The sequence below is a fragment of the Heteronotia binoei genome, chromosome 18, assembly GCF_032191835.1.
Source record: "Heteronotia binoei isolate CCM8104 ecotype False Entrance Well chromosome 18, APGP_CSIRO_Hbin_v1, whole genome shotgun sequence".
Taxonomy (NCBI): Eukaryota; Metazoa; Chordata; class Lepidosauria; order Squamata; family Gekkonidae; genus Heteronotia; species Heteronotia binoei.
In genome coordinates this window covers 6,605,406-6,618,654 of record NC_083240.1, presented here as the reverse complement: position 1 = coordinate 6,618,654, position 13,249 = coordinate 6,605,406, and the positions used below count along the sequence as shown (strand labels likewise).

General features: G+C 49.4%; 1 protein-coding gene across 1 annotated transcript in view; it reads right to left on the bottom strand.

Moving 5' to 3' along the window:
- The window catches only part of LOC132586780 (solute carrier family 2, facilitated glucose transporter member 5-like), a 39,155-nt gene that overhangs the window by 11,234 nt on the left and 14,672 nt on the right, over window positions 1–13,249 (bottom strand). The window contains exons 2-6 of the mRNA XM_060258874.1: window positions 4,804–4,902; window positions 4,320–4,480; window positions 2,070–2,194; window positions 1,006–1,158; window positions 336–461 (exon numbers count right to left, since the gene is read on the bottom strand). Of these exons, the coding sequence (XP_060114857.1) occupies window positions 336–461; window positions 1,006–1,158; window positions 2,070–2,194; window positions 4,320–4,480; window positions 4,804–4,902 (664 nt within the window). The remainder of the gene's footprint in view (window positions 1–335; window positions 462–1,005; window positions 1,159–2,069; window positions 2,195–4,319; window positions 4,481–4,803; window positions 4,903–13,249) is intronic.

Below are 13,249 nucleotides of genomic sequence, written 5' to 3'. Positions count from 1 at the left end.
CCCCATGATTCTGCATACTAATTCACTGCCCACTTCCTCTGTATTTAAGACTGCTTGCCATTCCATACTTTTGTCCGATGAGGTGTGCTTCTAGCCCACGAAAACTTATGTTCTGAATAAAACTTTGTTGGTCTTAAAGGTGCCACTTGACTCTTGCTTTGTTCCCATCCCCAACGTTGAGGTGGGAACCCCAGACCGCTGTGGCCCTTTGAGTGTGGCTGGGGCATGGCCACTGCGCCATCTGCTGGAAGCACAATTGGGGCTCAGCATCCCCCTTTGTCTTCTCCACCCCCGCTCCTCCCTCCACCCCGAACGCAACCCAGGAAGCACACTACCTGCTCTGGCTTTCTCTTCGTCACCCTTCTGGATCAGCAGATACCTGGGACTCTCCGGGAAGAAGGGCAGGCACAAGAGCTGCAATGCTGCCGGGACCCCTGTTAAGCCCAGCAGGATGGGCCAGCCTGCAACCAGAGAGAGAGAAGATGATATTGGATTTATATCCCACCCTCCACTCTGAATCTCAGAGTTTCAGAGCAGTCACAATCTCCTTTACCAACCCCCAAATGACACCCTGTGAGGTGGGTGCGGCTGAGAGAGCTCTCAAGGACAACTCCTGCGAGAGCTATGGCTGACCCAAAGCCATTCCAGCAGCTGCAAGTGAAGGAGAAGAAGACGACTGCGGATTTATACCCCACCCTTCTCTCTGAATCAGAGACTCAGAGCGGCTTACAATCTCTATATCTTCTCCCCCCCACAACAGACACCCTGTGAGGTGGGTGGGCCTGAGGGGACTCTCACAGCAGCTGCCCTTTCAAGGACAACTACTGCCAGAGCTATGGCCGACCCAAGGGCATTCCAGCAGCTGCAAATGGAGGAGTGGGGAATCAAACCCGGTTCTCCCAGGTAAGAGTCCGCGCTCTTAACCACTACACCAAAGAACAGCATTGCAAGGCCTGCAACAATCCCTATTCTGCCTCTCTTTGCACCGCAGCTTTTGTAATTTACCTTCCGGACTTCCCAAGATCATCCGCATGCCAAAAATTTGAGCTACCAGAATCCCGATGGTGATGAAGAGCTGCGGCACGATCCCTGCGGCCCCTCGGAGGTTTTTGGGGGACATCTCTCCGAGATACATGGGGACAACATTGGAAGACAGGCCTGGGGAGAAAAAAAGAGGAGAGGAAGGATGGAAGGCTGAGTCAACCTTGGGCCCGCTACCTGAACCCAGCTTTTGCTGGGATAGAACTCGGGCCGTGAGCAGAGAGTTCAGATAACAGTACTGCAGTACTGCTGCTTTACCACTCTGCGCCACGAGGCTGCTAAGGTTGTTATAAGGCAGATGCAATTTGACCGCAATTCACACACCCACAGAGAGGGAGGCATTAAATAAAGTGACAACTGACAATTAGGTGTCCTTTGATGACATCTAAAGTCAAGGCCTGGACTAAAGTTCTCCCATCGGACTTCAGGACTCAGCCATGACTGAGTGAAGGGCCCCAAAAGCCCGCTTGCCTAAGATCTGCTTGGCTTGCTCTCTTCTCTTGCAAAAATGACACTGTGGACCGAGAGACTAGATTCTGTTCTCCTCAAAGCTCTACTCCTCTGAGAATATGAAACCGTCCCTGAAGTGAGACCACTGGAGTCTGCGGGCGTTTTCACACAGGGCTTACCCCGGAGCGACATCCCTCTTCACCGCGCAGCGTCTGCGCGGATTTCGCACCAACTGCTCCGCAGAACCCGGAAGAGCCGCGAAGAGCCGCGGCTTTTGCGTCGCAAATGTAAAGTTGGTTTTTGGCGGTTTACATTTGCGATGCAAAAGCTGCGGCACTACGCGGGTCTTCCGGGTTCTGCGGAGCAGTTGGTGTGAAATCTGCGCAGATGCTGCGCGGTGAAGAGGGACGTCGCTCCGGGGTAAGCCCTGTGCGAAAACGCCCTCTTCCTCAGTTCTGAGCAGTGACAGCTCTCCAGGGTGTGAAGCACAGAAGGGTTTTTTGCCCCCAACACCTGACTTTACGACACATGTGCCCTACCAAACCATGGCCTCTTCCCCTTCGATGCACCTTCCTTACCTGCGCAGATCCCGATGATGATGCGGCAAACGATGATCACCTCAAAGGTTTTAGCCACTCTGGAGATTCCCATGAGGATGGCAGGGACGATGGAGAAGACGTTGTTTATCAGTAAAGTGCCCTTCCTGTGAAGGAGAGGCGGAGAGGGAATATTACAATATTGAGAGTCAGTTTGGTGTAGTGTGTGGACTCTTATCTGGGAGAACCGGGTTTGATTCCCCACTCCTCCCCTTGCAGCTGCTGGAATGGCCTCGGGTCAGCCATAGCTCTCTTATCTGGGAGAACTGGGTTTGATTCCCCACTCCTCCACTTGCAGCTGCTGGAATGGCCTTGGGTCAGCTATAGCTCTCTTATCTGGGAGAACCGGGTTTGATTCTCCACTCTTCCACTTGCACCTGCTGGAATGGCCTTGGGTTAGCCATAGCTCTTGCGGAGGTTGTCCTTGAAAGGGCAGCTGCTGTGAGAGCCCTCTCAGCCCCACCCACCTCACAGGTTGTCTGTTGTGGGGGGAGAAGATACAGAGATTGTATTCCATTATTCCATGTGAGAGCCAGTTTGGTGTCGTGGTTAAGTGTGCGGACTCTTATCTGGGAGAACCGGGTTTGATTCCCCACTCCTTCACTTGCACCTGCTGGTATGGCCTTGGGTCAGCCATAGCTCTGGCAGAGGTTGTCCTTGAAAGGGCAGCTGCTGTGAGAGCCCTCTCCAGCCCCGCCCACCTCACAGGGTGTCTGTTGTGAGGGAGGGAGATAAAGGAGATTGTGAGCCGCTCTGAGACTCTTCGGAGTGGAGGGCGGGATATAAATCCAATATCTTCTTCTTCTTCTTCTTCTTCTACCACCCGGGCAGCCTTCAAGAGGAGGCAACGGCTAGCTGGAGGAACTCAGTTGCGCCACCATTTCAGATGGCCAAAAAGTGGAACTTCAACATCCAGCATAGTGGGAATCACATGATACAAGGAACCAAGAAGTTTAAAGAATGGCCCCTCAGGTTTCTAAATCTGGCCTGAAGTTGAAGACTTAGTACAATTTAACTTAGAGGTCTGCCAGGATTACAGAACATTTGTTGTTGATGTTTAAACATCAGAAGAGCCCTGCTGGATCAGGTCAGGGATCCATCTACTCCAGCACAAAGCACATATTAGTTCTCTGCCTGTAGGGGGAGAATACACTGCTTTTGACTTGGGACATTTTGTAGGGTTCTGTGGGCTACACTGGTTCCTTATGTCAGCAGAAACATCCTGCCTTATCCTCTTTCACCCAACCAAAGGCTACCCAACGGGTTCAGGCAGGGGTGGAATTCTAGTAGGAGCTCCTTTGCATATCAGGCCACACCCCCTGATATAGCCAATCCTTCAAGAGCTTACAAGACTCTTTTTTGTAAGCTCTTGGAGGATTGCCAAATCAGGGGTTGTGGCCTAATATGCAAAGGAGCTCCTGCTAGAATTCCACCCCTGGGTTCAGGGTTGAATTTGCATGGTTCAGTCTAGAATCTCTTGAGGAGGTGCGGACATGTCTCAGACACGAGCTGAAGGTGGCTTGGAGACAAAGGTCTTTTGCAACACCTGGTCCATCCAGTTATTTCTGCTGAAGACTCTTGCAAAATGACACTGTTGACCAAGAGACTGGATTTGTTCTTCTCAAAGCTCTACTCCGAGAATATGGAACTGCCTCCTTCGTAGTGAATCTGGGGTCCGCATGCATCCAAAACCAAAACTGCTTTCACACATTTTGAACAATGCACTTTCAATCCACTTTGCAACTGGATTTCACTGTGTGAACTGGCAACTAGCAAACGGTTGCGGAAGTGGATTGAAACGGTGTTATTCCGCATATGTGAATGCGCCGCACAAGTCAGAGCACTGAGACTTGGCAGGATCCCTTCCCCCAATGCATGACAAAGGAGAGGGGGGGAATCTGACTCAGTTTGGTGTAGTGGTTAAGTGCTCGAACTCTTATCTGGGAGAACCAGGTTTGATTCCCCATTCCTCCACTTGCTGCTGCTGGAATGGCCTTGGGTTAGCCAGAGTTATCACAGAGGTTGTCCTTGAAAGGGTAGCCGCTGTGAGAGCCCTCTCAGCCCCACCCACCTCACAGGGTGTCTGTTGTGGGGAGAGAAGATATAGGAGATTGGAAGCCGCTCTGAGTTTCTGATTTAGAGAGAAGGGCGGGGTATAAATCTGCAGTCTTCGTCTTCTTCTCTGCCCAATCTCCCCCTCTTGCAATATTGAGCAGAAAACGAGATCCTTACCTGCCGCAGGTGTTCACCATGGGGCCTACCATAAGGGACCCAAAGAAACCTCCGAGGGGGAAAAAAGACACTGTGAGTGACCACAGGGCCGTCACCAAGTCCTCACTCATGTACTCCCCGTTCCGTTTGAAGTAGGTTTCATTGTAAAAATCCTTCATGAACTGGAAGGTGAACACAAGAGGCTCGTTATGATCTCACACAATCATCTGCACTGTATCAAGTTTGGCTGTCTCACCATTGTTTTGCACAGGGCTTTTTTCCCCCTAGAAAAAGCCCAGCAGGAACTTATTTGCATATTAGGCCACACACCCTGACACCAAGCCAGCTGGAACCGCATTCCTGTGCATTCCTGCTCAAAGAAAGCCCTGAGTGTTTTCCCAGGCTTGCATGTTCCCACTGTGGACATGCTACAAGTCTGTGACCCCGGGGAACGCTGAAGAGGTGTACAAAGGCGCAGAATGGCCACCTTCCGCTCTTAACGTACCGGAGCTGGAGAGTTGATCACGGAGACGTTGTACCCATATTGGAACGATGACCCAAAGGCGGCGATAAAGGTCACGAGGGCGAGCACAAGAGTCAGTCTCTGTAGTCAAGAAAAAGAAGGAATGAATACAAGAAAAGCCTTGCCGGGTCTGACCAGTGGCCCATCCAGCATCCTGACTCACACAGTGGCCAACGAGTTCTTCTGGATGGCCAACAGCAGGGCAGAGAGGCCAAGGCCTTCCCCTGAGAAGAACATCAAAAGAGCCCTGCTGGATCAGACCAGTGAGGGTCCATCTAGTCCAGTATCCCATCTCACACAGTGGCCAACCAGTTCCTCTGGAGAAGACGGCATTGGATTTATATTCCACCCTCCACTCAGAGTCTCAGAGCAGCTCAGAATCTCCTTTATCTTCCTCCCCACACAACAAACACCCTGTGAGGTAGGTGGGGCTGAGAGAGCTGTTGTGGAGGACCCACAACAGGGCATAGAGGCTGAGGCCTTCATTAGAACATCAGAACATCATTAGAACGTCAGAAGAGCCATGCTGGATCAGACCAGTGGTCCCTCTAGGCCAGTATCCTGCTTCACACAGTGGTCAACCTGGATGCCGAACAACAGGGCATAAAGGCTGAGGTGAATCTGAGAAGAACCTTTCTCTGAGGCCTTTCTCTGAGAAGAACCCTGCTGAATCAGGGTGGTGAGGGTCCTCACCAGATGGACTGGTGAGGGTCCATCTAGTCCAGCATCCTGTCTTTGAACATAAGAGAAGCCCCATTGGATCAGGCCAATGGCCTATCCAGTTCCACACACTGTCTCCCACAGTGGCCAAAACCCAGGTGCCATCAGGAGGTCTACATTTCTCCAGCAGAATTTTCAAGGGCTGGACAAGCCCTGTACTTATTGGTCATCGTTCCTTTATCGACTCTGCTTCAATCTGATTCTAGCCTGACTTTTCAAACAGTGCTTGATTTCAGCCAAGCCTCAGACATAATACCCAAAAGCAAAGTGTCTCTGAGCATACACAAAGCTTTCCTTGCCGCCTCTTTCACACATGGCCATATGCTCACATACCCCAGTGCCCCTTTGTAATGGAGAGAAACTAATGGGAGTCAGCATGCTTGTGCTAAGAAGTAAGACTGCCAATCTCCAGGGGGGGGCAGGGGATCCCCTGGTTTTGGCCCTCCCTCCACTTCAGGGTCATCAGAAAGTGGGGTGGGTGGGTGGGAGGGAAATGTCTGCTGGGCACTCCATTATTCCCTATGGAGACCGAGTCCCATAGAGTATAATGGAAAATTGATCTGTGGATACCTGGTGATTTGCGGGGGCTGTTTTATTTGAGGTAGAGGTACCAGATTTGCAGCATAGAATCCGATGCCTCTCCTCAAAACACCCTCCAAGTTTGAAAAAGATTGGACCAGGGGGTCCAATTCTATGAGCCCCAAAAGAAGGTGCCCCTATCCTTCATTATTTCCAGCAAAGGGGAGGCATTTAAAAGGAGTGCAGTCCCTTTAAATGCGATGGCCACAACTCCCTTTGTAGTTCAATGATGCTTTTCAAAACCTTGCTCCTGCCTCCGCCCCCAAAGTCTCCTGGCCCCACCTCCAAAGTCCCCAGGTATTTCTTGACTGGGCCTGGCAACCCTACTCAGAAGCGGGCAAGGTCACATGTTAACCAGCCAATAAACAAGGTGCCCTTCCTCACTCCTGCTAAACCCTGGAGCTGCTGCCACGCCAACAGTGCCATCAGCAGGGGCTGCTTTTAATAGCTCGCTAATGCCTCTGGGTTTGTTTGGCGCTGGCTGGCGGGTCATATTTCCCATTGAGAAGCTCGACCTCTCCTCCGACTGGAGCTAGCCTTCCTATCTGTCCTGTTTCCTTCTCTTTCTCCTCGTCTCTCACCCCTTCCGACATCCTCCAGTGCCCACCCGCAGCAGCTCTAAGGCTGATTTATAGCTCTGCCCTTGGCCTCGTTCACTGGGAGATTTCTCAGAACAGGCCCATGTATTTTCCGGAAGGTCTCACAGGCAACTTCCCTGGAAAGGCTTGCAGAAGAAGGGGGGCAAGGTTTAGGGGTGCCAATCCCCAGGTAGGGGCAGGGGATCCCCCAGTTTGGAGGCCCTTCCCCTGCTTCAAGGTCATCAGAAAGCGGGGTGGGGGGGGGAGGGAAATGTCTGCTGCACCAATTCCCATAAGGTATAATGGAGAATTGATACACGGGTATCTGGGGCTCTGTAGGGGCTGTTTTTTGAGGCAGACGAACCAAATTCGCAGCATAACATTCAGTCCCTCTCCTCAAAACACCCTCCAAGTTTCAAAAGGATTGGATCGGGGGTCCAATTCTCTGAGCCCCAAAAGAGGTGCCCCTGACCTTCATTATTTCCAGTGGAGGGAAGGCATTTAAAAGGCGTGTGGTCCCTTTCAATGTGATGGCCAGAACTCCCTTTGGAGTTCAATGATGCTTGTCTCAACCTTGCTCCTGGCTCCACCCACAATGTCTCCTGGCTCCACCCCCAAAGTCCCCAGATATTTCTTGAATTGGACCTGGCAACCCTAGCAAGCTTACAAAGACTTCACTATAGGATAAAAACTGGATTGGGCCTGATGCAGCTGGGAGAGCCATGCCTCCCCTCTGCTGCAACAGTGCCCTTAGGGCAAGCCACACCCCCTCCTCTGCCCTGCCCCTTGAGCTGCTGTAATGACTGCAAGATAATTTATAGCAGGCCCTTTATATGTATTTGCCAAGTATTATTCATGCGGTGATGACGTTCCCTTAAAACAGGGTTCCCCAAGGTGGCGCCCAGGGGCACCATGCCGCTCACACACTTTTATTGGTACCCACCAAGAATTTATGGGCAGTGGGTGTGGCCAGGTGGGACTGTTGCCTATCAGAGGTTCTGATTGGCCCCTGAAGACCTGATGGACTATGCAGATTAAATAAGGTGGCAGGGCCTGGAGATTCCCCTGAATTATAATTCATTTTCAGGCAGATCAGTTTTTTAATTACCCGCATCAGCCGCTGCCCTTGGTCTTCCGCTGTTTATTATTCCGCTTCCTGCACCAGCCATTTGGTGGTTGCGCCCTTCACCCTGCACAGGGCTTTTTTGGTAGAAAAAACCCAGCAGGAACTCATTTGCATATTAGGCCACACACCCTGGTGCCAAGCCAGCCGGAACTGTGTTCCTGTGCCAGAATTCCAAAGGTGCCCACAGGCCCAAAAAGATTGGGAGCCCCTGTCTTAAAGGGTACAGTTCTCAGGCTAGGGACATAAGAACATAAGAACATAAGAGAAGCCATGTTGGATCAGGCCAACGGCCCATCAAGTCCAACACTCTGTGTCACACAGTGGCAAAAAATGTTATATACACACATACACTGTGGCTAATAGCCACTGATGGACCTGTGCTCCATACACTGTGGCTAATAGCCACTGATGGACCTGTGCTCCATACACTGTGGCTAATAGCCACTGATGGACCTGTGCTCCATATTTTTATCTAAACCCCTCTTGAAGGTGGCTATACTTGTGGCCGCCACCACCTCCTGTGGCAGTGAATTCCACATGTTAATCACCCTTTGGGTGAAGAAGTACTTCCTTTTATCCGTCTTAACCTGTCTGCTCAGCAATTTCATCGAATGCCCACGAGTTCTTGTATTGTGAGAAAGTGAGAAAAGTACTTCTTTCTCTACTTTCTCCATTCCATGCATTATCTTGTAAACCTCTATCATGTCACCCCGCAGTCGACGTTTCTCCAAGCTAAAGAGTCCCAAGCGTTTCAACCTTTCTTCATAGGGAAAGTGCTCCAGCCCTTTAATCATTCTAGTTGCCCTTCTCTGCACCTTCTCTAAAGCTATAATATCCTTTTTGAGGTGCGGCGACCAGAACTGCACACAGTACTCCAAATGAGACCGCACCATCGATTTATACAGGGGCATTATGATACTGGCTGATTTGTTTTCAATTCCCTTCCTAATAATTCCCAACATGGCATTGGCCTTTTTTATTGCAAACGCACACTGTCTTGACACTTTCAGTGAGTTATCTATCATGACCCCAAGATCTCTCTCTTGATCAGTCTCTGCCAGTTCACACCCCATCAACTTGTATTTGTAGCTGGGATTCTTAGCCCCAATGTGCATTACTTTGCACTTGGCCACATTGAACCGCATCTGCCACGTTGACGCCCACTCACCCAGCCTCAACAGATCCCTTTGGAGTTCCTCACAATCCTCTCTGGTTCTCACCACCCTGAACAATTTAGTGTCATCCGCAAACTTGGCCACTTCACTGCTCACTCCGAACTCTAAATCATTTATGAACAAGTTAAAAAGCATGGGACCCAGTACCGAGCCCTGCGGCACCCCACTGCTTACCGTCCTCCACTGCGAAGACTGCCCATTTATACTCACTCTCTGCTTCCTATTACTCAGCCAGTTTTTGATCCACAAGAGGACCTGACATGGCAATGCTGAGCGATCAAAAGAATCACCTTCTTCACTTAGTAAAATGAGGCATTCCTTTCTCCTGCACTGTGTTTCTGAGCATGTGCAGAATGCCTTCCCCAGCACCCCAAATAGCCACAATTAACCCTGCTGCAGGCCTGGGATAAAGCTTCCAGGGCAGAGTAAGTGATCTTCAAGTCAGGCTTGAACCTGAACACCTCTTGCTTTCAAAATTAAACACTAGAATAGGCTCCACTATTTTGCAGCTGAAAAATACAAACAGTTTTTGTAACACTCCAGTTCCCAGTCCAAAGAAGGGAAGAGTTGAGGATCATACACTGCTGCAGGGCTTTTGGGGGAAGGGGTTTGAAAAAGCCCAGCAGGACCTCATTTGCCACACCCCCTGATGCCACCATTGTTTCACACAGGGCTTTTTTGTAGAAAAAGCCTAGCAGGAGCTCATTTGCATGTAGATTTTGAAAGCGAAGAATAGTTGAAGCTTTCTCCATTTCGAGCCTCATCACCCGTTCTTCTAGCTCCATCAATCCTGTTTGGTTTTCTCTAACCGTATTGATTGTGCGCTTCTCCCGATCTTCCATTCTCTCAACTTTAGCTGTCAAACCATGAACTTGTTGTGTATTGGCCAACAGCTGCTTTTGAAATTCTGCCAACTGATCATTGGTTTTCCTAATTTGAGTCATCAAGTCTGTTTTCAGTCCATCTAAAGCATCTTGGTTCTGTTTAAATCCAGCAGTAACTGTACTCTAATTTTTCCAACGCGTCCTGGTTGACAGCGGCTTGCACCTTACCTCCCCCTGCCGGAGGAGTACCTTGTAGGTATTTTTTAATCTTTGTTTCCGTCACACAGAGCTTCTTTGTAGAAAAAGCCCAGGAGCTCATTTGCATATTAGGCCACACCCCCTGAGGTCACCATTGTTTCACACAGGGCTTTTCTGTAGAAAAAGCCCAGCAGGAGTTTATTTGCATATGAGGCCACACACCCCGATATCACCATTGTTTCACACAGGGCTTTTTACTTTAAAAAGGAACTCATTTGCAAATTAGGCCACACCCCCAATGCCAAGCCAGCTAGAACTGCGTTTCTGTGCATTCCTGCTCAAAAAAAGCCCTCCACACTCTATTGTATGACTCAATCTTCTCTGTGACAGCCAGTGCTACAAAACTTTGAAAGCCAAGGAGGTTTTTGCTCTTCGCAGAGTAGCTTATCAAAAGCTCCAAGTAAGCCACAACAGCTGGAGTGTTCGACATGGTAGACTTTGCATAGCATTATGCCAGTGTGCATGCATTTATGTACATGCACTTAAGGTGTAGGACGCTTCTTTTTCAACTCAGATTTTTAACTGCTGGAGACAACAGCAGAGAGTCGAATCCCGAAGGACATTTTGAAGGTGTCCTAATTTTGCCCGGATGTGGATGGCCCGGCTAGCCCACTCTCATCAGATCTGGGAAGCTAAGCAGGGTCAGCCTTGGTTAGTACTTTGGTGGGAGACCAGCAAGGAAGGCCAGGGTTGCTGTGCAGAGGCAGGCAATGGCAAAAGCGCCTCTGAACATCTCTTGCCCTAGGTGGTCACCGTAAGGCAGCTGTGACTTGGGGGCACTTTCCAGCACCATTTTTTTTTTGAGGGCATCGGTTTATCAGGACAAGAAAATAGCCTCTGAAAAGGACACTTGAAACATAGACGCTTGGCATTTGGTGTATGCTCAGAAGCACTCTCTGTATTGCACCTTCATGTGGTCTGAACTGAGCGCCGTGACATTGACAATAAGTTCTGGATCCTGACCCCACATTTGACAGCTCTGTACAGCTGTCTGAAGACGCTTTTGCTCCCACAACTGCCTGCACCACATGGTCTCGCAGATGCATCCCAGAATCCTTGGCAATGCTGCAATACTGGGAGCACAACTCTCGGACTGCACACAACTGGGCACGATTGGAGCATCTTGCCTCCAGAATGCCCTGTGTCCCTGCAAGGGATTCTGGGATGCACCTATGAAATTGACCATCCCTCCTTTGAAACGGTAAAAAATATTGCTACCCCAAGCACTGGCCACTTGCCCTTCTGTGCTACCCTCACAGGCATGAGTCTTGATACGATCCCAAGTTTAAACCGAGCTCTGATTTTCTGGCTGTCTTCTTGGCTGCATGCAGACTTCCTCGAGGAAGAGCAAAGTAACCTTTTGCAGAACGGAATCTGCAGAACATTCTCTCCCCCCCCCGCCCCCCAGCGCTAAAAAGCACTGACTTCCAGCCATGGTTGAGAACTCATCAGCAAAAGCTCTGCTCACGTCGTGCTAAAGTCCTCAATTTTTATCTCATGTTTTGCTTCATTGTAATTTTTATACTGAGTTAACTCCTCAATTAGCCCTCTTTTAAGCAAGTTTAAAGGTCACTCTGATAAGCAGTTAGTTTTATATTTTTCTGTCCAACAGGAATCCTCATATTTCTATCTGACAGGAATCCTCGTATCAATCAAGATAAATCAAGTAGCTTGTTGTTGCTGTTGTTCAGTCGCACAGTCGAGTCCGACTCTTTGCGACCCCATGGACAAAGTCACACCAGGCTTTGTAGCTAGGTATCGCCCAACAGCCACCGGGCTTTGATAATTGACTGTCAATAACTTTGGATAATTTCCTTTTTTCCTTCTTCTTTAAAGCTGATTGTTCATCTGTGTTGTTTTGTGTGATCTGGTTAATGTAATGTGTAACACGTGCCTAATAAAGATTCTTTGATTTGATATGACTTGACTTCCTGCTGTGCTAAGATGTCCCATGCTGTATGGCAGTGTTCCCTCTAAGTGGACTTCATGCGAGCTAGCTCACAGTTTTTTGACTTTAATCAGTTCCGCAGGGCTTGTAAAACTGTCCTTTTTCAACTGGCCTATAAGGCGGAATCCTGAAAGTGACATCTAACCATCTGGATATATATATACTGTACTGTAGCACCTTTTAGAAGATGAAGATAGAAGATATTGGAATTATATCCCGCCCTCCACTCCGAAGAGTCTCAGAGCGGCTCACAATCTCCTTTACCTTCCTCCCCCACAACAGACACCCTGTGAGGTAGATGAAGATATTGGATTTATATCCCGCCCTCCACTCCGAAGAGTCTCAGAGCGGCTCACAATCTCCTTTCCCTTCCTCCCCCACAACAGACACCCTGTGAGGTAGATGAAGATATTGGATTTATATCCCGCCCTCCACTCCGAAGAGTCTCTGAGTGGCTCACAATCTCCTTTCCCTTCCTCCCCCACAACAGACACCCTGTGAGGTGGGTGGGGCTGAAGAGGGCTCTCCCAGCAGCTGCCCTTTCAAGGACAACCTCTGCCAGAGCTATGGCTGACCCAAGGCCATCTCAGCAGGTGCAAGTGGAGGAGCGGGGAATCAAACACGGTTCTCCCAGATAAGAGTCCGCACACTTGACCACGACACCAAACTGGCTCTCCATTTAATTTGTAGTAGTTTTAATTAATTTATTCATCTAATGTTTTAATGTATCTTATTGTATAATTGCATTTTATAATCATGGTACACTCCATGCCTTGTGAGCCGCCCTGAGCCTGCCTTGGCGGGGAGGGCAGGATATAAATAAAAGCTTATTATTATTATTATTTAGCCTCTGGCTCACACATTTGTGACTTAGCTCAGGAAGGATGGCCCCTGAGCACCCTAATTTATGCAGAAGCTCACAACTTTCATGCCAGTCACTCACCAAGTAGAATTTGTGCTTACGAGACTCCACAGCTTAGGGGGAACATTTCTGTTTGGACCACATTACTGGCATTTTGACCACGGAAAGGCACGGGCTGTGTGGGGACGTCTGCAGGGGTGGAAATCAGGTCTCTCCAAATGTGGCCTAACTCACACAGACATCCATGCCTTGTTTTCAAATGACAGATTTCCTAACAGAGTAATCCACGTATAGCTTTTATATCTAGCGCTTTCACAAGTTCAGAGCGCTTCATGGGATCTCTCTTGTTGCAGCCCTT